The following is a 27,328-nucleotide window of genomic DNA, read 5'->3' as shown; positions in this document are numbered from 1 at the left end:
AAAACTCTGCCCACGGTAATAGGTCTGACCAGTTGTTATGATGGTCAGAAATATAGCATTGTAGGAATTGCTCCAAGGACTGATTGGCTCGTTCTGCAGCCCCATTAGGCTGCAGGTGATACGCAGAGCAGAAAGCAAGCTGAATTCCCAACTGTGCACAAAAGGCTCGCCAGAACCTGGACACAAACTGACTACCCCTGTCCGAGACAATCACCTTGGGTAGCCCATGTAAGCGAAAGATCTCCCGAGCAAAAATGTAAGCCAGTTCCTTAGAAATGGGCAACTTCTTAAGTGGAATACAATGACACATTTTCGAGAACAGGTCAACCACCATAAGGATAACTGTGTTGCCCTGGGAGTTTTGTAACTCCACAATGAAATCCATAGACAGGTGGGTCCAGGGCCTCTCTCCATTGGGTATGGGTTGTAGGAGGCCCACTGGAAGATGTCGTGGAGTCTTACTCTGAGCACACACGGAACAGGCATCTACAAAGGCGGCTACATCAGCATGTAGAGTAGGCCACCAGAATTGTTGGGAAATGGCCCAAACAAGTTGATTCTTCCCAGGGTGGCCAGCAGCCTTGGGAGAATGGTAAGTCTGCAGCACGGCAGTATGGAGACTCTCTGGGACAAAGCAGCGGTCACAAGGTTTCTCAGGACCTGAGCAGCAAGAATTTTGTCACACAAAGAAGTGAGACCGTAGCCAGAATACGATCAGGAGGAACCAGAACCGACTTCATCTTGGAAGTGGAGGAAAATTGTCGTCACAAAGCATCAGCCCTTACATTCTTAGTACCTGGATAAGAATGAGACAATGTAATTGAAACTTGACAAGAAAAGAGCCCATCGCGCCCTTCTGGGAGAGTAGCCTCAGACAAGAATGTGAGATTCTTGGGGTCCGTAAGAATGAGAAGCGGCACAGTGGAACCTTTGAGGAGATGTCTGCATTCTTTCAGGGCTAAAATGATCACCAACAGCTCTCTGTCACCAATTTCGTAATTGCACTCCACGGGTGACAATTTCTTGGAAAAGTAGCCACAAGGATGCATAGCACTCTCAGATGTAGAACGTTGAGACAGAAGGGCATCAACACCAGTCTCAGAAGCATCAACCTCAAGGATAAAAGGTAAAGTAGGATCAGGATGTTCCAACACAAGGGCAGAAACAAAGGCAGCCTTGAGACTCTCAAAGGCCTTAACTGACTCTGGATACCAACTCTGTGGGTTACCGTCCTTTCTGGTCATATCAGTCAAGGGCTTGACCAGAGACGAGAAGTTACGAATAAACTTCCGATAATAGTTGGCAAAGCCCAGGAAACGCTGCAGAGGACGTAAACCCACGGGTCGGGGCCACAGTAGGACTGCCGAAAGTTTCTCTTGGTCTATCGAAAGACCAGCAGTAGAAATGACATAACCCAGGAATTTAACCTGTTCACGATGGAACTCGCACTTCTCCAGTTTACAATAGAAATTGTTCTCTCTTAGTTTCTGAAGCACATGACATCTGTGTGGTGGCTCTCCAGGGACTTGGAAAATATGAGAATATCATCGAGATAAACCACCACACATAACTGCAACAAATCTCAGAGGACATCATTAATAAATACTTGGAAAACTGCAGGGGCGTTACAAAGGCCAAAAGGCATTACGAGGTACTCATAATGGCCTGTTCTGGTATTAAACGCAGTTTTCAACTCGTCGCCCTCTTTAATCCTCACAAGATTGTATGCCCCTCTCAAATCAAGCATTGTGAAAACCGTTGCTCCCTTGAGGCGGTCAAATAACTCCGTAATCATTGGAATCAGATAGGCATTTTTAATCGTGAAACAAATGAGACCCCTATAATCAATACAAGGTCTCAGTTCACCACTCTTCTTCTTCACAAAGAAGAAACCAGCACCAGCAGGAGACGAGGATTTGCGGATGAGACCTCGAGAAAGTGCGTCTGCAACATACTCCTCCATGGCCTTATCCTCCAAGACCGACAAAGGGTAAACCCGGCCATGAGGAGGTATGGAACCAGGTTGAAGGTCAATTGCGCAATCATACGGCCGGTGTGGAAGCAAACTACTGGCTTGACCTTTGTCAAAGACATTGCTAAAATCACGGTACTCCTCTGGCAGGGAGGAGAGTGAAGAGGTACACAGGACCTTGGCTACCTGCTGGAAGCATGTCTCACTGCATTGTGGCGACCAGGAGAGAACCTCAGCACGGAGCCAATCAAAAGAGGGGTTGTGCCTCTGTAACCAAGGATAACCAATAACAAACGGAAACTTAGGAGAGGAAATCACTTGGAATTGCATTATCTCATTGTGAAGAGCCCCTACAGCCATGGACAACGGAACCGTCTCATGAGACACATGGGCAGGCTGTAGAGGTCTCCCGTCAAGAGCCTCAATGGCAAGTGGAGTGTCACGCGGCTACAGTGGAATCGAGTGCTTTGATACAAAGGCACCATCAATGAACAGGCCTGCAGCCCCAGCGTTGATTAGAGCCTGTATCTTGATAGACGACTTAGCCCAAGAAAGGGTTACCGAAACCAGGGGCTTATCCTTCTGGATAACTGGGGAGGACACAACACCACCTAAGGTCGTCCATGACAGGACCTCAAGGTTCGGGTGTTCCCAGGATGGGTAGGACAAGACTTCAAAAAGTGACCTGCCTGCCCACAATATAGGCACAATCTCTCCCTCCTCCTAAAGGCTCTCTCATCCATAGAGAGACGCACGAAACCCAAGTGCATGGGTTCATCCTCACTGACCGACTCGGTACCAGGAGTCATGGGAGGTGAGGGAAGCATTGGTGGGACTGCAAAGCTCGGAGGCAAACGCACAGGAGGCTTCCACAAGCGCTCCTTAAAAGAGCGTCTTTCTCTGAGTCTGGAGTCAATGAGGACAGCAAACGAGATCAAGCTCTCCAGCTCAGTGGGTATATCTCGGGCTGCTATCTCATCCTTGATGGTATCCGAGAGACCATGATAAAAAGCAGCCATGAGGGCCTCATTGTTCCAAGCAACCTCTGCTGCCAGAGTACGAAATTCAATGGCGTAATTGGCAACAGTTCTCACACTCTGTTCGATGGACATGAGGCACTTGGCAGCAAAAGCAGAGCGTGTGGGAATGTCAAATACCCTTTTAAACGAAGCCACAAACTCAGGGTAGCACAAGACAACATGTTTTTGCGTCTCCCATAGAGGGGTTGCCCAGGCCAAGGCTCTCTCAGAAAGCAAAGATATCACGAAACCTACTTTGCTTCTGTCCGTGGGAAACGCCTGGGGCAGCATCTCAAAGTATATCTCAACCTGGTTGAGAAACCCTCTGCATTGGACTGGATCGCCCCCAAATCGCTGGGGAAGTGGAGCGGAACCAGACATACCTCTTATAGAGGTAATACTCGAGGCAGGTGCCTGCACAGAGACTGGAGCAGCAGCAGGGTCAGCCTGCAACATAGGTTGTACCGGGGCGGCCACAGTGGGATATTCCTGGTGAGCCATGTGACTCAAGAGTGTTTGTAACGCCATGGCAAACTGATCCATGTGGTGATCCACTTCATCCAATCTGAAAAAAATATTACCAACAAGTGGATTGACTGCATCTTCTGAATTCATGGCCTTCGTCTACTGTCAAAAACCATGAAATCAGACGGAGACAGAAGTACAGTTAAATCACACTTGTTTAATAATAAAGTAAAAAGAACAAACGTAGTCAAAACATAGTTCAGTAACCGGAACAGATAGTCAGCCAAGCCAGAAGTCAGGTATCAATGTAGTGGAACAGCAAGCAGGATCTGGAGCCAGAAGGGATGTCAGCAAAGCAGGTCTTGAAAAGGATCGCAGGAGATAGTTTCTGTGATGTTGACCAAGGCGAAGGCACAGATCCTCTGGACTGGACGGCCTAAGTAGGCAGGACTGATGAGCAGGATATCATCAACAGCTGGGTAACTATGTAGAGAGATGGGAGCTGGCAATTAGCCGACAGCTGAGCGGCCCAGCTCAGAGAAGGAAGGGCTGAGCCCAGCCCTGAGAAGGGCAGGTTTACTGCAGTATATTGAGGTGCGTTAGTGCATTTTTATTGCAGTATATTAAGGTGCATTAGTGTACTTTTACTGCAGTATATTGAGGTGTGCTAGTGTACTTTTATTGCAGTATATTGAGGTGCGTTAGTGTACTTTTACTGCAGTATATTAAGGTGCATTAGTGTACTTTTATTGCAGTATATTGACGTGTGCTAGTGCATTTTTATTGCAGTATATTGAGGTGCGCTAGTGTACTTTTATTGCAGTATATTAAGGTGCGTTAGTGTACTTTTACTGCAGTATATTAAGGTGCATTAGTGTACTTTTATTGCAGTATATTGACGTGCGCCAGTGGAGTGTGTCTGTGTAGTGAGTACTCAAGTTAAAGTGCACCAAACAACACTTCCCATTGATTAAAGTGCATCTAAGTACACATTTCCCCATTTCTATTACATTTGGGTAATAACCCCCCCATCATGTCTGGGAGGACAACAAGGAGAGGCAGACGTTCCCATGGCACTGTGAGAGGGCCAGCAGCGTATGTGTCCACAGGCAAAGGTGGACGTGGTAAGTCCTCAGGCGGGGCTCCATTTCCACTGTTTAGTGATGTTGCCCATGCTATCCAGCCACAGCATGCAGAGGAGGCAGTGGAATGGCTTACTAAACCTTCCTCACCTAAGCAGAGACTAGTGCACATCCACCGCAGCTGCCAGAGTGGCTAAACCTGCCTTCTTGTCCCTTGCTACTCCTGCCATAGCGCCATCATCAGGCATGGAGGAGTCAGCTGAGTTATTTGAACATAGCATTAGCCACTTACTTCTTGATGATGCACAGCCATTACTTGATTCACCTCTATAGGGTTACAGTATTAAGGCGCCACCAACACCCAAACAACAATTTTTCCGCACCTGTGACTTCTATCCAAAGTCTGCGAAAAACACCAGAATTTATAAAAAAAAATCTCTAATCTTGTTCCCAGTGCACTACATTGTGGCCTCATTATACAGACTGGCTCCCCAAGCCGTTGTTTACAAAAGAAAGCTTGCAGGGAAAATGTCATATTTTTTTCTTTAGAAATGTCAGTCTTGCTGCAGCAGGTTCTATACATGGTACAGATGCGCCATTTTACAGGCAGACAAAGGGGACCCCCCCCAGGCACTATATGTAAGGGAATTTTTCATTTTTACGGTTCACTTTAAGCATTAATAAATCACTGCTCGTTTAAAAATTATGTTTTTTACAAACTTTTTTTCCATTGATACATGTCCCCCAGGGCATTACCCAGACCCCCATACCCTTTGTATGCCCAATTACTTGCATATAAGTCTTCAAAATGAGCACTTTTGATTTTTCCAGTTAGGGTCCCATAGACTTCAATGGGGTTCGTTATTCAGTTCCAAACTTTCTCGATGTTCGAGAGTTCTGCCGCAAACCGAACAGGGGGTCGTTCGTCCCATCTGTAATAACCAGGATGTACTGTGCTGCTGGCGCTCACCTGCTGCTGATTGGCTTCTTTCTCTTTGTTGGGATCCTTTCATCTTCTTAATCAGTCACTGAAACTTTGCTCTCCACAGGTTCATATTCAGAATCCCAATCTGACAGTTAGAGCTCCTTCCAGCTACTCTCATCTGTCATGGTCAGAATCTGAACCCCCCCCCCCTCACTTCTGTACCCTTTTTTGGACATGGCATTCGTGTTTCTGGTGGCTCTGTACTGGTGTGACGGTGATCAGGAACTAGTATGTCAGTGACACTGGTACAGATATTACTGGCTGCACTGGTCACATGGTACTGGTGTGACGGTGATCAGGTACTGGTATGTCAGTGACACTGGTACAGATATTGATTGGGCCCTGTACCCTGATCTGTAATTGGCGGTGTCCAAGAGACACAACGATCCCAGGTCCCACCGCTACACGCCCCCGAGGGGTACAGTGGGAGGATGTACGGGTACGTTCCCCTAAATAGACAAATCTCCCGTCCAACTGTATATGTATAATGGATGGGCGGGAGGTGGTTAAATAAACATCTCCTGACACTTAGGGGTCTATTCAGAAATAATTTGCACAGTAATTTGCCCGGATAAAGTGCATGTACATTCCTTCTCTGGGTATCGGGGGAAAAAATGTATGTTATTCGGCTATTTGCTGAGCTTTTCATATGTTTTCCATTGATTTAAAATGGAAAATACCACATTTGGCCACTAGATGGCCCTAACCCCCCTACTTAGCGCCACCTAATGACCAAATGTAGAATTGTCCTTTCTATATCAATGGTTGGTATAATATTGTTGGCTTTATTCACTCACGTTCTTCGAAGTCTTCTGTACTCATAAGTGTATGATGTCAGTTATTTGTATGAAATCACGTCTGATGGAGGAAACTAAGGGGTCTATTTTATAGAATATTAGTTGATGATTGTGACAAACATTTGCCCAGCCGTGAAAAATTCTGTCCATTTTATAATGAACACAGTGATTTCCTATGATCCTCAGCGCCATCTAGTGTTTATAATGCAGTATTTTTCCCTAAAATACCTTCATCAGTAAAACTAGTGCAACACCGCATTATGGCCACAAGATGGAGCCAATGATCATAGGAAATCATCATAAGGAATAAAATATGCGCAAAATTTATCACAGTTGGGTGAATGTGCATCATATTTCTTCAAGGAGTTTTACAAAACAGACCTGTAAGTGTTTGTGAAATCTTCCACCACAAAATGTACTCAGCCAATGAGAGGTAATGACTCCATTTTTATTTTTCTCCTGCTATCAATGGCCAACACGGTACAACACTTCATCCATGTCTTTGGTGATCTCTGATCTCCTTATCAACTGTTTCTTCCATGATGAAGATCAGCCATGGAGTATATCTGAGGTGTATATCAGGGTGTGCTTCTTCCCCACATGTCCAGCAACATTCATATACAAGACATTTCCCGCACTCACTAATACACCTCGAGGGTTGTGTGGGACCCCTGATGTACAGGAAGACAGGACTTCAGTGAGGAACAATTCCCTCACTCAGGACAGGAAAGTGGCTTCTTCTTTGAGTGCAATCTCTGATGTGCGTAAAGATTGGACTTCCTTGAAAAAAAATTTCCACACTCAGGACAGGAAAACGGCTTCTCCCCCGCATGCAGTTTCTCATGTTTGTAAAGATTGGACTTATCTGAAAAACGTTTCCCACACCTAGGACAGCAATGCGGCTTCTCCCCCGTGTGAGATTTCAGATGTGTGGAAAGATGGGACTTCACTGAAAAACATTTCCTGCACTCAGGACAGGAATACGGCTTCTCCCCCGTGTGGGATCTCTGATGTGTGTTAAGACTAGACTTCTGTGAAAAACATTTCCCGCACTCAGGACAGGAATACGGCTTCTCCCCCGTGTGAGATTTCTGATGTATGGAAAAATTGGACTTGTCTGAAAAACATTTACCACACTCAGAACAGGAATATGGCTTCTCCCCCGTGTGGGATCTCTGATGTGTGTTTAGACTAGACTTCTTTGAAAAACATTTCCCGCACTCAAGACAGGAATACGGCTTCACCCCTGTGTGAGATCTCTGATGTTTGTTAAGACTGGACTTCATTGAAAAACATTTCCCGCACTCAGGACAGGAATACGGCTTCTCCCCCGTGTGGGATCTCTGATGTGTATTAAGACTGGACTTCTGTGAAAAACATTTCCCACACACAAGACAGAAATATGGCTTCTCCCCCGTGTGAGATCTCTGATGTTTGTAAAAATAGGACTTCTCTGAAAAACATTTCCCGCACTCAGGGCAGGAATATGGCTTCTCCCCCGTATGAGATCTCTGATGTTTGTAAAAATAGGACTTCTCTGAAAAACATTTCCCGCACTCAGGGCAGGAATACGGCTTTTCCCCCGTGTGAGATCTCTGATGTGAGTTAAGACTGGAATTGTGTGAAAAACATTTCCCACACTCAAGACAGGAAAACGGCTTCTCGCCCGTGTGAGATCTCTGATGTGTGTTTAGACTAGACTTCTTTGAAAAACATTTCCCGCACTCAAGACAGGAACACAGCTTCTCCCCTGTGTGAAATCTCTGATGTGAGTTAAGACTGGAATTGTGTGAAAAACATTTCCCGCACTCAGTACAGAAATACGGCTTTTCTCCTGTGTGAGATCTTTTATGCAAATTAAGATTGCCTTTCAAGCGGAAACACTTCCCACGCTCAGTACAGGAAAACCTCTTATCTGTTGGAAGGGCGACACTGTCCCTCACAGTCTGAGGTTCCTCAGGATAAGAGGAATACGATGGTCCGGCACCGTCCCTCACAGTCTGAGGTTCCTCAGGATAAGAGGAATACGATGGTCCGACACCGTCCCTCACAGTCTGAGGTTCCTCAGGATAAGAGGAATACGATGGTCCGGCACCGTCCCTCACAGTCTGAGGTTCCTCAGGATAAGAGGAATACGATGGTCCGGCACCGTCCCTCACAGTCTGAGGTTCCTCAGGATAAGAGGAATACGATGGTCCATCTACACTGTGTGGTGCCGGATGGACATTTGAGGTAGTCGGGTTTTCTCCTGGACTATACTGTGTGATGTCCTCATCTTCTACTTTACAGTCTGGAGACAAAGTGAGACAATCCTCTGAGGTTTTCCTCATCTCCCGTCCATCTACTAAAATAGAAATACAAAGATTATTACTAGACATGAGCAGATTGGTTCCCCTAAACCAGGACTCCGCCCACATCAGGCAGCTTTGTCTCTGAGGATCTTACAATTCCCCCCTCAAGGTAACTAGTAAATGGGTCCTCTGATCTCCTACCAGTTCATTTCTTTATTCATGGACCTTAGTCAGAGAGTGAGGAAACAACGAGAACTGTCTTTTATAGGAGTGACAGTGATGAGGGGATTATAGGACGAGTGTCAGAACTATGTAATGTACAACATAGAGTATATAGTGCAGGGGTCAGGAATATGTACCATACAATACACGGATCAGCCATAAAATCATGACCATCCACCTAATATTGAGTAGGTCCTCCTTTTTCCTGGATACAAAACACATCCCCCAGGTGCCTAGGCCGAGCAACGCCTATACCAAAAATCAACATTTTACTGCCAGCACAGAGAAGGAAGATTATCGGAGAGAAATACAGGAATACAGGATGGGGAACACAGCTCAGGAAAGTGACCAGGGGATTACAGGCTGATATCACCCAGTCCCCGTCCTACTCTGGACCAATCAGTGATCAGTATGGGTGGAGGAATGTATTTAGTGTTAATGACCCACCTGTGCTGATCTCTGTAGGAGTGTCCTCCTCTTTAAATGTCCCCGTTATTCCATCCTCCTCCATAGACTGCTGATCATCCCTCACATACATCTCTTCTTCTTCTTCAACCTCACATTCTATATCGATTGGATCTCCACTCTAAACCAAGAAAATAAGAGAAAATATCATCTGTAAGATATAAGTTTTATTATTGTGACATCACATAAGAAATCCACACATCGTCTCCATTAATCTGTTTTATAATCTCCGTCCCACCAACCTTGTAACAGAGAGGGATGGTGTGATCTTCCTGTGTGGAATCCCGGGAATACAGAGGACGGGGACATCTCTCTGGTGGGTTCCCATTACTGGATCCATCTGTAGGAAACACACACACTGACTGAATACATTGTTTCTATGTGTTTATCAGATGATGGGGGATCTAGGTGGACCCTCCGTACTGCTCTCTCCTTTACAATAAAGTCTCCTCTTACCCGGTGATGTGAGGGGCGGCTGATTGTCCATCATGATGTTCTTGTAGAGATCCTTGTGTCCTTCTAAATACTCCCACTCCTCCATGGAGAAATAGACAGTGACATCCTGACACCTTATAGGAACCTGACACACACAATGATACAGTCACCATCCAGACACATCCCTTGTCTGTTACTGGATAATGTCCCAGAATTCCCAGAATCCTCCTCACCTCTCCTGTCAGCAGCTCCATCATCTTCTTGGTGACTTCTAGAATCTTCTCCATGTTGTGTCTCTCAGGTTTTAGGGAGTCACATGGAGGCACTGTGATGGTCATATGATCACCTGACTTCACAAGAGGAAATCTCTGTATTGGGGAACCAATAGGAATATCATGTTATAATCCCAGAATCCTCCTCACCTCTCCGGTCAGGTCTGTGTTTTATTAATAGAGATAAGAGTGATGTCATGTGACCTCCCAGAATCCTCCTCACCTTTCCGGTCAGGTCTGTGTTTTATTAATAGAGATAAGAGTGATGTCATGTGACCTCCCAGAATCCTCCTCACCTCTCCGGTCAGGTCTGTGTTTTATTAATAGAGATAAGAGTGATGTCATGTGACCTCCCAGAATCCCCCTCACCTCTCCGGTCAGGTCTGTGTTTTATTAATAGAGATAAGAGTGATGTCATGTGACCTCCCAGAATCCTCCTCACCTCTCCGGTCAGGTCTGTGTATTATTAATAGAGATAAGAGTGATGTCATGTGACGTCCCAGAATCCTCCTCACCTCTCCGGTCAGGTCTGTGTTTTATTAATAGAGATAAGAGTGATGTCATGTGACCTCCCAGAATCCTCCTCACCTCTCCGGTCAGGTCTGTGTTTTATTAATAGAGATAAGAGTGATGTCATGTGACCTCCCAGAATCCTCCTCACCTCTCCGGTCAGGTCTGTGTATTATTAATAGAGATAAGAGTGATGTCATGTGACGTCCCAGAATCCTCCTCACCTCTCCGGTCAGGTCTGTGTTTTATTAATAGAGATAAGAGTGATGTCATGTTACCTCCCAGAATCCTCCTCACCTCTCCGGTCAGGTCTGTGTTTTATTAATAGAGATAAGAGTGATGTCATGTGACCTCCCAGAATCCTCCTCACCTCTCCGGTCAGGTCTGTGTTTTATTAATAGAGATAAGAGTGATGTCATGTGACCTCCCAGAATCCTCCTCACCTCTCCGGTCAGGTCTGTGTTTTATTAATAGAGATAAGAGTGATGTCATGTGACCTCCCAGAATCCTCCTCACCTCTCCGGTCAGGTCTGTGTTTTATTAATAGAGATAAGAGTGATGTCATGTGACCTCCCAGAATCCTCCTCACCTCTCCGGTCAGGTCTGTGTTATATTAATAGAGATAAGAGTGATGTCATGTGACCTCCCAGAATCCTCCTCACCTCTCCGGTCAGGTCTGTGTTTTATTAATAGAGATAAGAGTGATGTCATGTGACCTCCCAGAATCCTCCTCACCTCTCCGGTCAGGTCTGTGTTTTATTAATAGAGATAAGAGTGATGTCATGTGACCTCCCAGAATCCTCCTCACCTCTCCGGTCAGGTCTGTGTTTTATTAATAGAGATAAGAGTGATGTCATGTGACCTCCCAGAATCCTCCTCACCTCTCCGGTCAGGTCTATGTTTTATTAATAGAGATAAGAGTGATGTCATGTGACCTCCCAGAATCCTCCTCACCTCTCCGGTCAGGTCTGTGTTTTATTAATAGAGATAAGAGTGATGTCATGTGACCTCCCAGAATCCTCCTCACCTCTCCGGTCAGGTCTGTGTTATATTAATAGAGATAAGAGTGATGTCATGTGACCTCCCAGAATCCTCCTCACCTCTCCGGTCAGGTCTGTGTTTTATTAATAGAGATAAGAGTGATGTCATGTGACCTCCCAGAATCCTCCTCACCTCTCCGGTCAGGTCTGTGTTTTATTAATAGAGATAAGAGTGATGTCATGTGACCTCCCAGAATCCTCCTCACCTCTCCGGTCAGGTCTGTGTTTTATTAATAGAGATAAGAGTGATGTCATGTGACCTCCCAGAATCCTCCTCACCTCTCCGGTCAGCAGGTAGATGATCTCCAGGGTGAGGTTTAGTATTTTCTCAGTCATGTGACTTCGGTCCTCCTCCATCCTCATTGGTGCCGTCATTTGATCTATACAGGTCTCCTTGTAGACGGATAACTTTGGGAAATGAAAGTAAGAATTATTTAGATGATATTGGTCACACAATAATAGGATGTGGGGTAATAGGAGGGTTGCAGTACATTTAATTATTACTGCTCCCATGGGAACAAATTTGGTCTGGACTGTTTAGTGTTTTCCTACATTTCAGCAAACCCAGAACCCTCTTGACCAAAATTGCATTTTCTCTGTTGGGTTTGTTTGGTTTCTGAACTGGATTTGATTAGTATTAGATCTGCAGACAAGGAATGATAAATACGATCCTTCCTGTGACTTATTTGCTCTGAGGCAGTGCTGTGAGGTCAATGGAGGGTCATCATGATGTCCAGGAAGGGGAACTTCCTACACAAATGGACTCAGCTCTAGGTGGCCACACTATCCTTGTAACCACAGGTGCAATGCTCAGCTCATCACCTGAAGACTAGGAGGCACATAATTCCAAATTTAAATTTTACAGAGTTTTTGTGCATCCTAAGAGGAACTTGCTGACTTTTGGCCGGAGTTGCCGGCTAATCAGGGTAATTGCCAGAACACCGGCTGCAAGACTCCAATCTCCGGCAGCCTGCTGACTGACAGGAGTGATGTCATTCTCTGCAGTAAGAGAAGGGATTGGATAATGTGAGGATGCTGCTGGTGGAGTAGAAAGTTCTGGGGGAGGAGTCTGTTCTCCAGTGGAGGACGAAGTAGAGTTGAAGGTAGAGAAGAGTTGATGGGGATGGGATGATAAGTTGTTAATGAGAGTGATAAAATAGGTCTGCTTGGCCATGAGGAGACATGAATTGTATTTTTGGAAGGCAGATTTATATTTGAAATCTTTCTGAGACTTGGTCTAACGCCACAGGAGCTCAAGAGCGCGGCTGTGTTTTTTCAGACTTCTGGTGTCATCTGTTCGCCAAGGTTGTAGGGATTGGGGCCTGATTGTGTGTGTAGTGTGGGGGGCCAGTGTGTCCAGGGAGGATGACAGTGAAGCTTTGTAGACAGAAGCAGCTAGGTTGGGGCGGGATAGAGGTGAGATTTTGTCATGGAGGTGGTCAGTAGTAGAGTAGAGAAGGGTTGAGATGGCGAAGGTTTCTAAGGGTAACTGTTAGGTGGTTGGAGGGAGAGGAGGTGGAGAGGGAGAGAGTGAAACTAATAAGGTGGTGATCAGAGAGAGGGAAAGGAGAGTTGGAGAGGTTGCATGGAGTACATAGGTGGGAGAAAACAAGGTCAAGGGTATTGCCATCAGAGTGGGTAGAAGCGTGTATCCATTAATTTAAGGAGGATGTTAGATTGAGAATTTGGGAGGTAGCAGGAGTGTTATTATTAACATGGATGTTGAGGTCACCGAGAATGATTGTGGGGATTTCACAAGAGAGAAAGTAAGGTAGCCAGGTAGAGAAGTCATCAAGGAAGGCTAATACGGGTCTTGGGAGCAGGTAGATCAAAGCTATCCTTAGAGAAACTGGAGAGAATAGAGGAATACTGTGTGCCTCAAATGAGGAGGGTGTCAGAGAGGGAGGTGGGTGAAGTATCTGAAAGGTGCTATGTGGGGATAGAATTATTCCCACTCCACCTCCCTTCCATCCACAGGGTCTGGGGGAGTGAGTCCAGAGAAGACCACCATGGGAGAGGGCAGCAGAAGACGCAGTGTCAGATTCATGAAGTCAGGTTTCAGTAATGGCGAGTAGATTCAATTAATAAGTGATAAAGAGGTCGTGGAGAGAGGTGAGTTTGTTACAGACAGAGCGGGCAATGATGGAACATATTCTTCATGGTAGGCTGGGGAATGTTTTCTTCCTCCTGACCTGCAATGTAAGGGGCTCTATGCTCCATACTCCTGACCCCGGCACTCCATCATTGTGTTGGCTGCATAGTGTAATGATTGCCCATTGGCTGCCTGTGTAGTGTAACAATTGTCCTTTGTAGGCCATGTATGGTCAGGATGGTCATTGTCTTGTCTATTTATTGTCAGTTCTGTTTGTTTAGAGGAACATATTACTAGAATTTATCTCCAAAATGAATAGAATGTTCCGGCCCCGTAAGTGGGGGAATGTTCGGCACCTGAAGGGGTTAATCTAGGTTTCCACACTATATATGTGTGTATCATCATCTGCTGGAGATAAAAGACATCACAGTGACTATGGAGGAAGAGGACGGACATGACGGGGGGTTACTGGGTGTAAATAGAAAATAAGATCTTATTACCTCCTCTGCTGCCACTTCCAGCAATGTCTTTTCTGTCTTTTCCTCTCACCCGGAACTTCCTGTTTGTCCCTGACATCACTTCCTGTCTGCCATAGAGACTTCCTGTCTGGGTAGAAGTGAGATCACCACCTTGTGGAGCTCAGAGGAACTGCAGCCCCGAGAAACGTCTCGTAGTGTGAACACGGCCTTGTGCTGAGTGTGTATGTACTGTATATCCTTATAGATGGAGTCATCTCCACTCCCACCAAGGGGGACATTTATGTAAATAAATTTATATCAACTTTTTAACTTGCAATTTAATTTTAGAGCCTTAACCACAAAGTACGATGGCCAGAATAGGGAACATCTGTTATTCAGAGGGAGAAGGTGCTCGCTGTATTTTCATTCAGGGAATGTTTGGAACTCAACGAATGTCACATTTGCCACCCGACTCCCAGAATTATTTTCTTAACACATCACCTCTGTAATATAGCATTTTAAAATAATAATCCAATGTGTGTCCTTGTGGAAATCTGGTGTCCGTTGTACGGAGCTTACTTTATTTTAATTGAAGAGCAACTTCATTCCAGTGAGAAGACAGACAATTGGAGGGTAACATGGTATCCTCAGAAAGGTGAAAGGTGGACACAGTCTATGGAAGGAAGGACTGGCTGTAAATCAATCATGTTCTTGAGAAGAATAAGAAATGGTGATTGGCCACCAACTGTCTAATCTGAGACAATAGTAACAAGGAAGGATGCCTTCTGTGCTGGGGTCATAGAAGGAACCTTGTGTAATGGTTTGAAGAAAGGATACTGAAGTGCTGATAACACATAGAACCACGGGTCAATGTGACTGATGTAACAGTGTACTGGTTTGACACAGGTACAGATATTACTGGCTGCACTGGTGACACTGTACTGGTGTGACGGGATCAGGAACTAGTATGTCAGTGACACTGGTACAGATATTACTGGCTGCACTGGTCACATGGTACTGGTGTGACGGTGATCAGGTACAGATATTACTGGCTGCACTGGTCACGTGGTACTGGTGTGATGGTGATCAGGTACTGGTATGTCAGTGACACTGGTACAGATATTAATGGGGCCCTGTACCCCGATCTGTGATCAGCAGAGTCCAAGAGACAGAACGATCCCAGGTTGCACAGCTACACACCCCCGAGGGGTACAGTGGGAGGATGTACGGGTACGTTCCCCTAAATAGGCAAAGCTCCCATCCAACTGTATATGTATAATGGCTGGGCGGGAGGTGGCTAAATAAACATCTCCTGACACTTAGGGATCTATTCAGAAATAATTTGCACAGCAATTTGCCTGGGAAAAGTGCATGTACATTCCTTCTCTGGGTATCGGGGTAAAAAAATGAATGTTCTTTGGCTATTTTCTGAGCTTTTCATATGTTTTCCATTGATTTAAAATTGAAAATACCACATTTGGCCACTAGATGGCCCTAATCCCCCTACTTAGCGCCACCTAATGACCAAATGTAGAATTGTCCTTTCTACATCAATGGTTGGTATAATATTGTTGGCTTCATTACCTCACGTTCTTCGATGTCTTCTGTATCCATCTAGTGTTGTGGTTCTGTGATCGGGTTATGCTCTGGGCTTTGTGTCCACCCTCAGCTCTTCCCTCTCTCTCTCTGGTGCTGTGCTCTGATGGGATGGCTTAGGAAAGCATACCCTCCCCTTTGTGATGTTGTATCCAGCCAGTGTCGACTGGGCCCCGGTCTGGAGCTTGATGACATTGGGCGGGGGCGCTCGTGTCGGGTCGTCACAGGATCCAGTGACGTCATTCGGCTGGCACCGTCCCTTGGCGTGTGATCTGCGCCCACGTGCAGTGACGAGTGGCTCATCTAGGTGGCTATAGATAGCTTCCTCCTCCCCATCCCAATATGGTGGACATGCGGTTTCTTTTTGGGGGGGGCATGTTGGTCCCAACGCTGGCCATGGGAAGCACAAGCAACTGAAACGGAACCATAGAGGCAGTAACATAGGCTCTTTGCCTGGCTGTATCATGGTCATAGTGTATAGGGATGAGCTTCGTGTTCGAGTCGAACCCATGTTCGACTCGAACATCGGCTGTTCGATCGTTCGTCGAATTGCGAACGATATGGGCCGTTCGCGCCAAATTCGTGTGGCGCGTCACGGCCCATAATTCACTGCGGCATCGCAGTGCATTGCTTGCTGATGATTGGCCAAGCATGCACTATGACCCGCATGCTTGGCCAATCACAGCGCCGCCTTAACAGAGAGCCATAATTGGCCAAAGCCAAGGAGGCTTTGGCCAATTATGGCTCAGGGGATTTAGTACACGCCCCACACTATATAAGGCCGCCTGCACGGCGGCCCTGTGCAGTGTGTTCCGGTGTGCTGAGAGATAGAGAGAGAGAGACAGTGTCATTTCATTTGAGTTAGCTAGATTAGGCAGGACAGTCAGTCAGTTAGCTGCACTTAAAGTGTATTGTGTATATATATGCATCCCAGGTGTTGCATATATATATATATATACACTGTATTCAGTTTAGCTAGATCCGTTCCTGTTATCTTCTAGACTATTTACATTTAGTGCAGTGCGTCCTGCTCACAGTGTTCAGCTAGATCCGTTCCTGTTATCTTCTTACTGACAGGCAGGCTTGTCTTGTTACAGTATTTTAAAGAAAATTACTGGTGTTCTTTTGATCCTATTAGTACCACAGTCAGGCAGCTAGACTATTTACAGTTAGTGCAGTGCGTCCTGCTCACAGTGTTCTGCTAAACCTACAAGTTAGTGGGGTGCGTCCTGCTCACAGTGTTCTGCTAAACCTACAAGTTAGTGGGGTGCGTCCTGCTCACAGTGTTCAGCTAAACCTACAAGCTAGTGGGGTGCGTCCTGCTCACAGTGTTCAGCTAAACCTACAAGCTAGTGGGGTGCGTCCTGCTCACAGTGTTCAGCTAGATCCGTTCCTGTTATCTTCTTACTGACAGGCAGGCTTGTCTTGTTACAGTAAATACAGCTACCTGAAGAAAATTGCTGGTGTTCTTTTGATCCTATTAGTACCACAGTCAGGCAGCTAGACTATTTACAGTTAGTGCAGTGCGTCCTGCTCACAGTGTTCAGCTAAACCTACAAGCTAGTGGGGTGCGTCCTGCTCACAGTGTTCAGCTAGATCCGTTCCTGTTATCTTCCTACTGACAGGCAGGCTTGTCTTGTTACAGTATTTTAAAGAAAATTGCTGGTGTTCTTTTGATCCTATTAGTACCACAGTCAGGCAGCTAGACTATTTACAGTTAGTGCAGTGCGTCCTGCCCACAGTGTTCTGCTAAACCTACAAGTTAGTGGGGTGCGTCCACCTCACAGTGTTCAGCTAAAGCTACCTGTAGAAGGTTGGTGGTGTTCTCATACTACAGGCAGGCAGTTGATTTTGCTAGCTGCAGTATCAGTACATATATATATATATATATATATATATATATATATCCCAGCTTAGTGCAGCTACAGGCCATTAGTATGTCTGGAAGGCCAAGAAGGAGAGGCAGACAGTCACAAGCCAATAAGAGAGGGCAAGCAGGCTCTGTGTCTAGTGCTGGTCGTGGAGACGGTGCATCCTCATCAGCACGTAGCCATGGGACACGCTTGGCCTTTTTTTCGGCAGCTGGCCATGTTGAGCCGCAACATGCGGAAGACTTGGTCGAGTGGATGACCAAGCCGTCCTCATCCTCCTCATCCTCTCTCACCCATGCCCAGGGTACTTTGTCTGGCAAAGCAGCGGCCTCTTCCCTCGGCTCAATGTCATCAGTGACTCCTTCCCTAGCCCCACCATGTCCTCCTGAGGAGTCCCTCGAACTGTTTGACCACAGTGTTGGGTACATGCTCCAGGAGGATGCCCAGCGTTTGGAAGGCTCTGATGATGATACTGAGCTCGATGAAGGCAGTAACACGAGCACGGACAGAGGGGGTGCCCAAGAAGGACAGCAATCTGGCAGTCATGCTCCCCCTGCTGCAGCATACTGCCAGGTTTGCTCCAGTGATGAGGAGGGAGGGGATGATGAGGTCACTGACTCAACGTGGGTGCCTGATAGGAGAGAGGAGGAGGAGGAGGAGGCGGCACATCACCAACGAGGCAGGATGCCCTCCAGGGGCCAGCCTAAGGGCAGCACATTGACTGCATCACACCCCAAAGCTCCACATGTGCAGGGCGCTGCAGTCTCTGCGCGTTATTCAAAAAGTTCTTTGGTGTGGGCCTTTTTTGAGACGAGTGCATCAGATCGCACCGCTGCTATTTGCAACATATGTCTCAAGCGTATCTCGCGTGGCCAAAACATCTCCCGCTTGGGTACCACATGCTTGACCAGACATATGTTGACCTGCCATGCAGTTCGTTGGCAAGCGTATCTAAAAGACCCACACCAAAGAACAAAGAGGACCTCTGCTTGCTCCTCATCAGCTGAGATTTCCAACCCCACTAGACCTTCAGTCCTCTCTGAGACCTGCACTGAGAGGAATGAAGGTGTAGAATTAGGTGTGTCACAGCCACGTACTTGTGGGCAATCTGATTTTGGTACACCGACGTCAGATTGTACCAGGCAAATTTCCCTGCCCCAGCTGCTGCACCGCCGAAAGAAGTTTGCTCCCAGCCATCCACATGCCCAGCGGTTGAATGCTAGCTTGGCAAAATTGCTAGCACTTCAACTGCTGCCTTTTCAGTTGGTAGACTCTGCCCCCTTCCGTGAGTTTGTGGAATGTGCAGTTCCTCAGTGGCAGGTACCCAAACGCCACTTTTTCTCACGGAAGGCGATTCCGGCTCTCTACCAGCATGTGGAAGGCAATGTCCATGCCTCGCTGGACAGGGCGGTCAGCGGTAAGGTGCATATTACCGCTGACTCATGGTCCAGCAGGCATGGACAGGGACGTTACCTAAGTTTCACGGCGCATTGGGTGACTCTGCTGGCAGCTGGGAAGGATGCAGGACAAGGTGCAGTAGTGTTGGAGGTTGTTCCGCCACCACGCCTCCAAAATGCTAATGATTGTGACACACCTCTCTCCTCCACCCCCTCCTCTTCTTCTTCCTCCATGGCCTCTTCCTCGGAACCAGCGGTGCTCCGTAGTCGTTCAAGGGGCTACGCAAGTACGCAGGCCAAAAGATGCCATGCGGTGCTTGAGCTGGTGTGCTTGGGGGACAGGAGCCACACTGGGGCAGAGATTCTGTCAGCTCTGCAGGGGCAGGTTCAGAGGTGGTTGACGCCACGCCAACTTAAGGCAGTAATGGTGGTTTGCGACAATGGCACCAACCTCCTCTCTGCCCTCCGACAGGGACAAATGACCCATGTGCCCTGTTTGGCTCACGTCCTTAACTTGGTGGTGCAGCGGTTCTTGGGCAGGCTTACAGGATGTCCTGAGGCAGGCCAGGAAAGTCTGTGTGCATTTCCGCCGGTCATATAATGCCAGTGCTCGGCTGACGGACCTCCAAAAGGAGTTTAACCTGCCCAAGAACCGCCTAATCTGTGACATGCCCACCAGGTGGAACTCAACGTTGGCCATGCTGCAGCGGCTGCACACGCAGCAGAGGGCCATCAATGAGTACCTGTGCGACTATGGCACCAGGACAGGGTCAGGGGAGCTTGGTTTTTTTTCCCCACGCCAGTGGGCCATGATCAGGGATGCATGCACTGTCCTGTCACCATTTGAGGAGGCCACGAGGATGGTGAGCAGTGACAGTGCATGCATCAGTGACACTGTCCCCCTTGTCCACCTGTTGGAGCACACGCTGCGTGGAATAATGGACAGGGCACTTGAGGCAGAACAGAGGCAGGAAGAGGAGGACTTCCTTAGCTCTCAAGGCCCCCTTTATCCAGACAGTGTTCCTGCGTGCCCGCCGATCACACAGGAAGAGGACGAGGAGGAAGAGGAGGAGGAGGAGGAGGAAGATTGTGTCAGTATGGAGGTGGAGCCTGGCACTCAGCATCAGCAGCAGTCTTTAAGGGATCAGTCCCAAGAAACACATGGACTTGTACGTGGCTGGGAGGAGGTGGCTGCGGACCATGTCGTCCTTAGTGACCCAGAGGACTCCGGACCGAATGCCTCAGCAAACCTACGCTGCATGGCCTCCCTGATCCTGCAAAGCCTGCGTAAGGATCCTCGTATTCGTGGTATTAAGGAGAAGGACCAATACTGGCTGGCAACCCTCCTTGATCCACGTTACAAGGGTAAGGTTGCGGACCTTATCTTGCCATCGCAGAGGGAGCAGAGGATGAAACATCTTCGGGAGGCCTTGCAGAAAGGTCTGTGCAACGCGTTCCCAGAGACTGGGAGGTTACAAACTCCTGTTTCTGGACAACGTGTTGCTGAGGCTTCGGTCAGTCAAAGAAGGAGCGGTGGAGAAGGTGGCCGTCTGACCGATGCGTTCAGACAATTTTTTGGTCCGCAGCCCCAAGGTATGATCGGTTCCAGCAACCATCGCCAGCGTCTGTTTTACATGGTGCAGGAATACCTAGGGGCAAGATCAGACTTGGACACCTTTCCCACCGAAAATCCTCTGGGTTACTGGGTCTTGAGGATGGATCACTGGCCAGAGCTTGCACAGTATGCAATTGAGCTACTGGCCTGTCCTGCATCCAGCGTTCTTTCGGAACGCACATTCAGTGCTGCTGGAGGCGTGGTAACCGATCACAGGGTGCGTCTGTCCACTGACTCGGTCGATCGACTGACCTTCATAAAAATGAATGAGTCTTGGATCACCACCAGCTACCAAGCACCTGATGCTGATGTAACTGAATAATTTTTTTTGAAATCTCAGATCCCTTCAAAGACTGCCTAAGCTGATGCTGAGTGACTATTCCTGAGTAATTATCCTCTTCCTCCTCAATCATCACGCTGATAGCTTGTAAGAGCATTTTTGGTTCTGGGCGCCACCACCAGTGCCTAAGGCACAATTTTTCAGCCCCTGTTTAACAGGGGCGTGTAATTACGATTTTTGATGTAATACTTTGCAGCAGGGCTCGTTCCTGCGTTCCAACTAGAGTGTCTGTGAGGGGTTGCAGTGTTGTGGCACCAGCACCAGTGCCTAAGGCCCAATTTTTCAGCCCTTGTTTAACAGGGGCGTGTAATTACAATTTTTGATGCAATACTTTGCAGCAGGGCTCGTTCCTGCATTCCAACTAGAGTGTCTGTGAGGGGTTGCAGTGTTGTGGCACCAGCACCAGTGCCTAAGGCCCAATTTTTCAGCCCTTGTTTAACAGGGGCATGTAATTACAATTTTTGATGCAATACTTTGCAGCAGGGCTCGTTCCTGCATTCCAACTAGAGTGTCTGTGAGGGGTTGCAGTGTTGTGGCACCAGCACCAGTGCCTAAGGCCCAATTTTTCAGCCCTTGTTTAACAGGGACGTGTAATTACAATTTTTGATGCAATACTTTGCAGCAGGGCTCGTTCTTGCATTCCAACTAGAGTGTCTGTGAGGGGTTGCAGTGTTGTGGCACCAGCACCAGTGCCTAAGGCCTAATTTTTCAGCTCCTGTTCAACAGGGGCATGTAATTACAATTCTTGATCTAATATTTCACAGCAGAGCCCTGTGAGGGCTTACAGTGTTGTGGCCACAGCAACACCTAAGGCCCAAATTTCTGCTGAGTATATAGGGCAGGACCCTACTTTCAAACATCTAACTTACAAACGACTCCTACTTGCAAACGGAAGGAGACAACAGGAAGTGAGAATAAATCTACCCCTAGGAAGGGAAATTCTCTCCTGTAAGAGTTAATATGGGAAAAACATTTCTCCTTTCCACTGATGCTTTCCAATCCATTGGGACAAAAAGTGAGGTGAAATCTTCTGAAGAGGAGGAAAGACAGCAAAACAAATGTCACAGGGGTGATAACCCTTCCCTATGTTTTCCAAAAAGCTTAAAAAAGATTTTTTGGCTGGAGCTAAACACGTTAAAAATGTACCCGTTCAAAATTACAAAGAGATTCTACTTAACAACAAACCTACAGCCTGTATACTGCTGTTCAGAGTATATAGGGCCTGGTGGCCCCACACCTTTCCTTATTTTAATTTAGGTGCGGGGTTCCCCTTAATATCCATACAAGACCCAAAGGGCCTGGTAATGGACTGGGGGGTACCCATGCCGTTTGTCTCACTGATTTTCATCCATATTGCCATGACCCGACATGACATTAAACCCGCAAGCAGTTTTAAATGAGATTTTTTCCTTTAAAAATGACATTTGGTGCAGGGACTGTTCTAAACACGGGAAACACGCGTCACTTTACAGGCATACTATAGACACCCCCCAGGTACGATATTTAAAGGAATATTTCACTTTTTTTTTTTTTTTACTTTAAGCATCATTAAAATCACTGCTCCCGAAAAAACGGCCGTTTTTAAAAGTTTTTTTTGCATTGATACATGTCCCCTGGGGTAGGACCCGGGTCCCCAAACCCTTTTTAGGACAATACCATGCAAATTAGCCTTTAAAATGAGCACTTTTGATTTCGAACGTTCGAGTCCCATAGACGTCAATGGGGTTCTAACGTTCGTGCGAACTTTCGGTCCGTTCGCAGGTTCTGGTGCGAACCGAACCGGGGGGTGTTCGGCTCATCCCTAATAGTGTATTTTTCTCCTCTCTTTCAGGTGGCTTTGGGCTGTTGCTCGCTGTATATATACATGCGTTTTTGCCTGGTCACATATGTCTATTATTGGCGTTGTGGTCTGAGGACAGTCCCATCTGGTTGTGTCCATACCACCCCCCTCCTTCTTTTTTCCTTTCTCTTCTGCCTTTTTGGTCTTCCCCTTATTTGTTAACCCCTTCCCAACCGCCGCACGCCGATATACATCGGCAGAATGGCACGGGTGGCCAAAAGGGCGTACAGGTACGTCCCCTTTAAGGTGCAGCATTGTGAGCGGGCGGGCGCGTGACCACGGGTTCCGGGCAGGCTAGATGTCCGCCGGGTGCCTGCGAATCGTGTCACAGAACGGCAGAACGGGGAAGTGCCTATGTGAACAAGGCATTTCCCCACTCTGCCTCGTGACATGACAGAGATCTACTGCTCCCTGTCATCGGTTATGTCCTAGGTAGCCCCTCCCCCCACAGTTAAAATCACCCCCTAGGACACACTTTACCCCTTGATCGCCCCCCTAGTGTTTAACCCCTTCCCTGCCAGTGTCATTTACACACTAATCAGAGCATTTTTATAGCACTGATCGCTGTATAAATGACAATGGTCCCAAAATAGCGTCAAAAGTGTCTGATGTGTCCGCCGCAATGCCTCAGTCCCGATAAAAATCGCAGATCGCCGCAATTACTAATAAGAAAAAAATTAATAATAAAAATGCCATAAAACTATCCCCTATTTTGTAGACGCTATAACTTTTGCACAAACCAATCAATATACGCTTATTGCGATTTTTTTTTAAACTAAAAATATGTAGAAGAATACGTATCGGCCTAAACTGAGAGAAAAATTTTTTTTTTTATATATTTTTTGGGGGATATTTATTATAGCAAAAAGAAAAAAAATAGCTTTTTTTTTCAAAATTGGCGCTATTTTTTTGTTTACAGCGCAAAAAATAAAAACGCAGAGGTGTACAAATAACACCAAAAGAAAGCTCTATTTGTGGGGGGGGGGGGGGAGGAAGGACGTGGATTTTGTTTGGATGCAACGTCGCACGACCGCGCAAATGTCAGCTAAAGCGACGCAGTGCCGAATCGCAAAAAGGTGCTCTGGTCAGGAAGAGGGGGTAAAATCTTCCGGGGCAGAAGCGGTTAATACACTTACTTCTGGTCACAAATATTTGAATATTGCCTGTGGTGATATCTGATGCTTAGTGGGGAGATGACCTTCTACGGACTTTCCAACAAGGTAGCTAGATGTGTGCCACAAATGTCATTCAGGTATGATGACCATGATCCATTTTTTAAATGTATGTTACTATTACTATTACTATTATTATTATTACTATAACTATTATTATTACTATAACTATTATTATTACTATTACTATTTACAAAGTCTTACCTATGTGTTTGTTTTTTTATTTAGATAGTGAGACCCTCTCTTTCCAACAACCCTCGAATGTGTCCCGATAAAGCTAAACATCGCCATGTATTGTGTTTAGTATGTTGCTATATGTCTTTATTTCTTTTTGCTCGGTTTGCATTACGTATTGTCATAAATAAAATACATTTTAATACCGAATACTGTCCAACGTGCCTATAAAGTCCGACCCTGGGCTACTTTTTTTTGTCCTTTCCTCTGGATTTACCAAATTTCCCATACGGATGTGGCCATAGGAGTCCTTCCTTTTTTTTTACTTCCATAGTGTTTATAATGCAGTATTTTTTTCCTGAAATACCTTCACCAGTAAAGCCAGTGCAACACCGCATTATGGCCACGAGATGGAGCCAATGATCATAGGAAATCATCATAAGAAATAAAATACGGCCAAAATTCAGCACAGTTGGGTGAATGTGCATCATATTTCCTGGGTAAAGTGCATGTACATTCCTTCTCTGGGTATCGGGGTAAAAAATGAATGTTATTCAGCTATTTGCTGAGCATTTCATATGTTTTCCATTGATTTAAAATGGAAAATACCACATTTGGCCACTAGATGGCCCTAATCCCCATACTTAGCGCCATCTAATGACCAAATGTAGAATTGTTCTTTCTAAATCAATGGTCGGTATAATATTGTTGGCTTCATTCACTCACGTTCTTCTATGTCTTCTGTACTCATAAGTGTATGATCTCAGTTATTTGTATGAAATCACGTCTGTTGGAGGAAACTAAGGGGTCTATTTTTACAGAATATTAGTTGATGATTGTGACAAACATTTGTCCAGCCATGAAAAATCTTCCACCACAAAAATGTACTCAGTCAATGAAAGGTAATGACTCCATTTTTATCGTAAAAGGCCTAGAGAACCGCCTTTTTAAATGGTGGGGTTAACGTGTTTCGTCCTGGAAGACGACTTGAGGAAACAGACCTCTTGTAGGAGTTTACACCACAAAATGTACTCAGCTAATGAGAGGTAATGAATAGAATATAGATGATTGTGACAAACATTTGCCCAGCCATGAAAAATTCTTATTTTTATAATGAACACAGTGATTTCCTATGATCCTCAGCATCATCTAGTGTTGATTACGCAGTATTTTTTTCCTGAAATACCTTCACCAGTAAAACTAGTGCAACACCGCATTATGGCCACGAGATGGAGCCAATGATCATAGGAAATCCTCATAAGAAATAATATATGGCCACAATTCAGCACAGTTGGGCGAATGTGCATCATATTTCTTTAAGGAGTTTTAAAAAACAGACCTGTAAGTGTTTGTGAAATCTTCCACCACAAAATGTACTCAGCCAATGAGAGGTAATGACTCCATTTTTATCCTAAAAGCCCTAGAGGACCGTCTTTTAAGTGGTGTGGTTAACTTGTTTCGTCCTGGAAGACGACTTGAGAAAACAGACCTCTTGCAAGAGTTTACACCACAAAATGTACTCAGCCAATGAGAGGTAATGACTCCATTTTTATTTTTCTCCTGCTATCAATGGCCAACACAGTACAACACTTCATCCATGTCTTTGGTGATCTCTGATCTCCTTATCAACTGTTTCTTACATGATGAAGATCAGCCATGGAGTATATCTGAGGTGTATATCAGGGTGTGCTTCTTCCCCACATGTCCAGCAACATTCATATACAAGACATTTCCCGCACTCACTAATACACCTCGAGGGTTGTGTGGGACCCCTGATGTACAGGAAGACAGGACTTCAGTGAGGAACAATTCCCTCACACAGGATAGGAAAGTGGATTCTCCCTCGTGTGAGATCTCTGGTGTGCAGAAAGACTGGACTTGAATGAAAAACATTTGCCGCACTCAGGACAGGAATACGGCTTCTCTCCCGTGTGAGATCTCTGATGTCTGGAAAGATTGTACTTCTCTAAAAAACATTTCCCGCACTCAGGACAGAAGTACGGCTTCTCCCCCGTGTGAGATTTCAGATGTTTGTTAAGACTGGACTTCCGTGGAAAACATTTCCCGCACTCAGGACAGGAATACGGCTTCTCCCCCGTGTGCAATTTCTGATGCCTGTAAAAATAGGTCTTCTCTGAAAAACATTTCCCACACTCAGGGCAGGAGTACGGCTTCTCCCCTGTGTGGGATCTCTCATGACACTTAAGATGGCTTTTCTGTGAAAAACATTTCCCACACTCAAGACAGGAAAACGGCTTTTCACCCATGTGAGATCTCTGATGTTTGTGAAGAGAGAACTTGCTTGAAAAACATTTCCCACACTCAAGACAGGAAAACGGCTTTTCACCCATGTGAGATCTCTGATGTTTTTGAAGAGAGAACTTGCTTGACAAACATTTCCCACACTCAAGACAGGAAAACGGCTTTTCACCCATGTGAGATCTCTTATGTTTGTAAAGAGAGAACTTTCTTGAAAAACACTTCCCGCACTCAGTACAGGGAAACGTCTTATCTGTTGGAAGGACGGCACCGTCCCTCACAGTCTGAGGTTCCTCAGGATAAGAGGAATACGATGGTCCAGCCCCGTCCCTCACAGTCTGAGGTTCCTCAGGATAAGAGGAATACGATGGTCCGGCACCGTCCCTCACAGTCTGAGGTTCCTCAGGATAAGAGGAATACGATGGTCCGGCACCGTCCCTCACGGTCTGAGGTTCCTCAGGATAAGAGGAATACGATGGTCCGGCACCGTCCCGCACAGTCTGAGGTTCCTCAGGATAAGAGGAATACGATGGTCCGGCACCGTCCCTCACAGTCTGAGGTTCCTCAGGATAAGAGGAATACGATGGTCCGGCACCGTCCCTCACAGTCTGAGGTTCCTCAGGATAAGAGGAATACGATGGTCCGGCACCGTCCCTCACAGTCTGAGGTTCCTCAGGATAAGAGGAATACGATGGTCCGGCACCGTCCCTCACAGTCTGAGGTTCCTCAGGATAAGAGGAATACGATGGTCCGGCACCGTCCCTCACAGTCTGAGGTTCCTCAGGATAAGAGGAATATGATGGTCCATCTACACTGTGTGGTGCCGGATGGACATTTGAGGTAGTCGGGTTTTCTCCTGGACTATACTGTGTGATGTCCTCATCTTCTACTTTACAGTCTGGAGACAAAGTGAGACAATCCTCTGAGGTTTTCCTCATCTCCCGTCCATCTACTAAAAT

The 27,328-nt window shown here is 46.4% G+C and overlaps 1 protein-coding gene across 1 annotated transcript in view; it reads right to left on the bottom strand.

The window, feature by feature from the left end:
- Nucleotides 1–27,328, bottom strand: part of LOC141106834 (uncharacterized) — a 159,667-nt gene that overhangs the window by 33,190 nt on the left and 99,149 nt on the right. The window contains 2 exon segments of the mRNA XM_073597763.1: nucleotides 7,040–8,752; nucleotides 25,928–27,319. Of these exon segments, the coding sequence (XP_073453864.1) occupies nucleotides 7,040–8,752; nucleotides 25,928–27,319 (3,105 nt within the window).

Source organism: Aquarana catesbeiana, linkage group LG08 (assembly GCF_042186555.1).
Source record: "Aquarana catesbeiana isolate 2022-GZ linkage group LG08, ASM4218655v1, whole genome shotgun sequence".
Lineage (NCBI taxonomy): Eukaryota > Metazoa > Chordata > Amphibia > Anura > Ranidae > Aquarana > Aquarana catesbeiana.
Note: the sequence above shows the minus strand (reverse complement) of the source record. Positions and strands in the feature narration are given on the sequence as shown.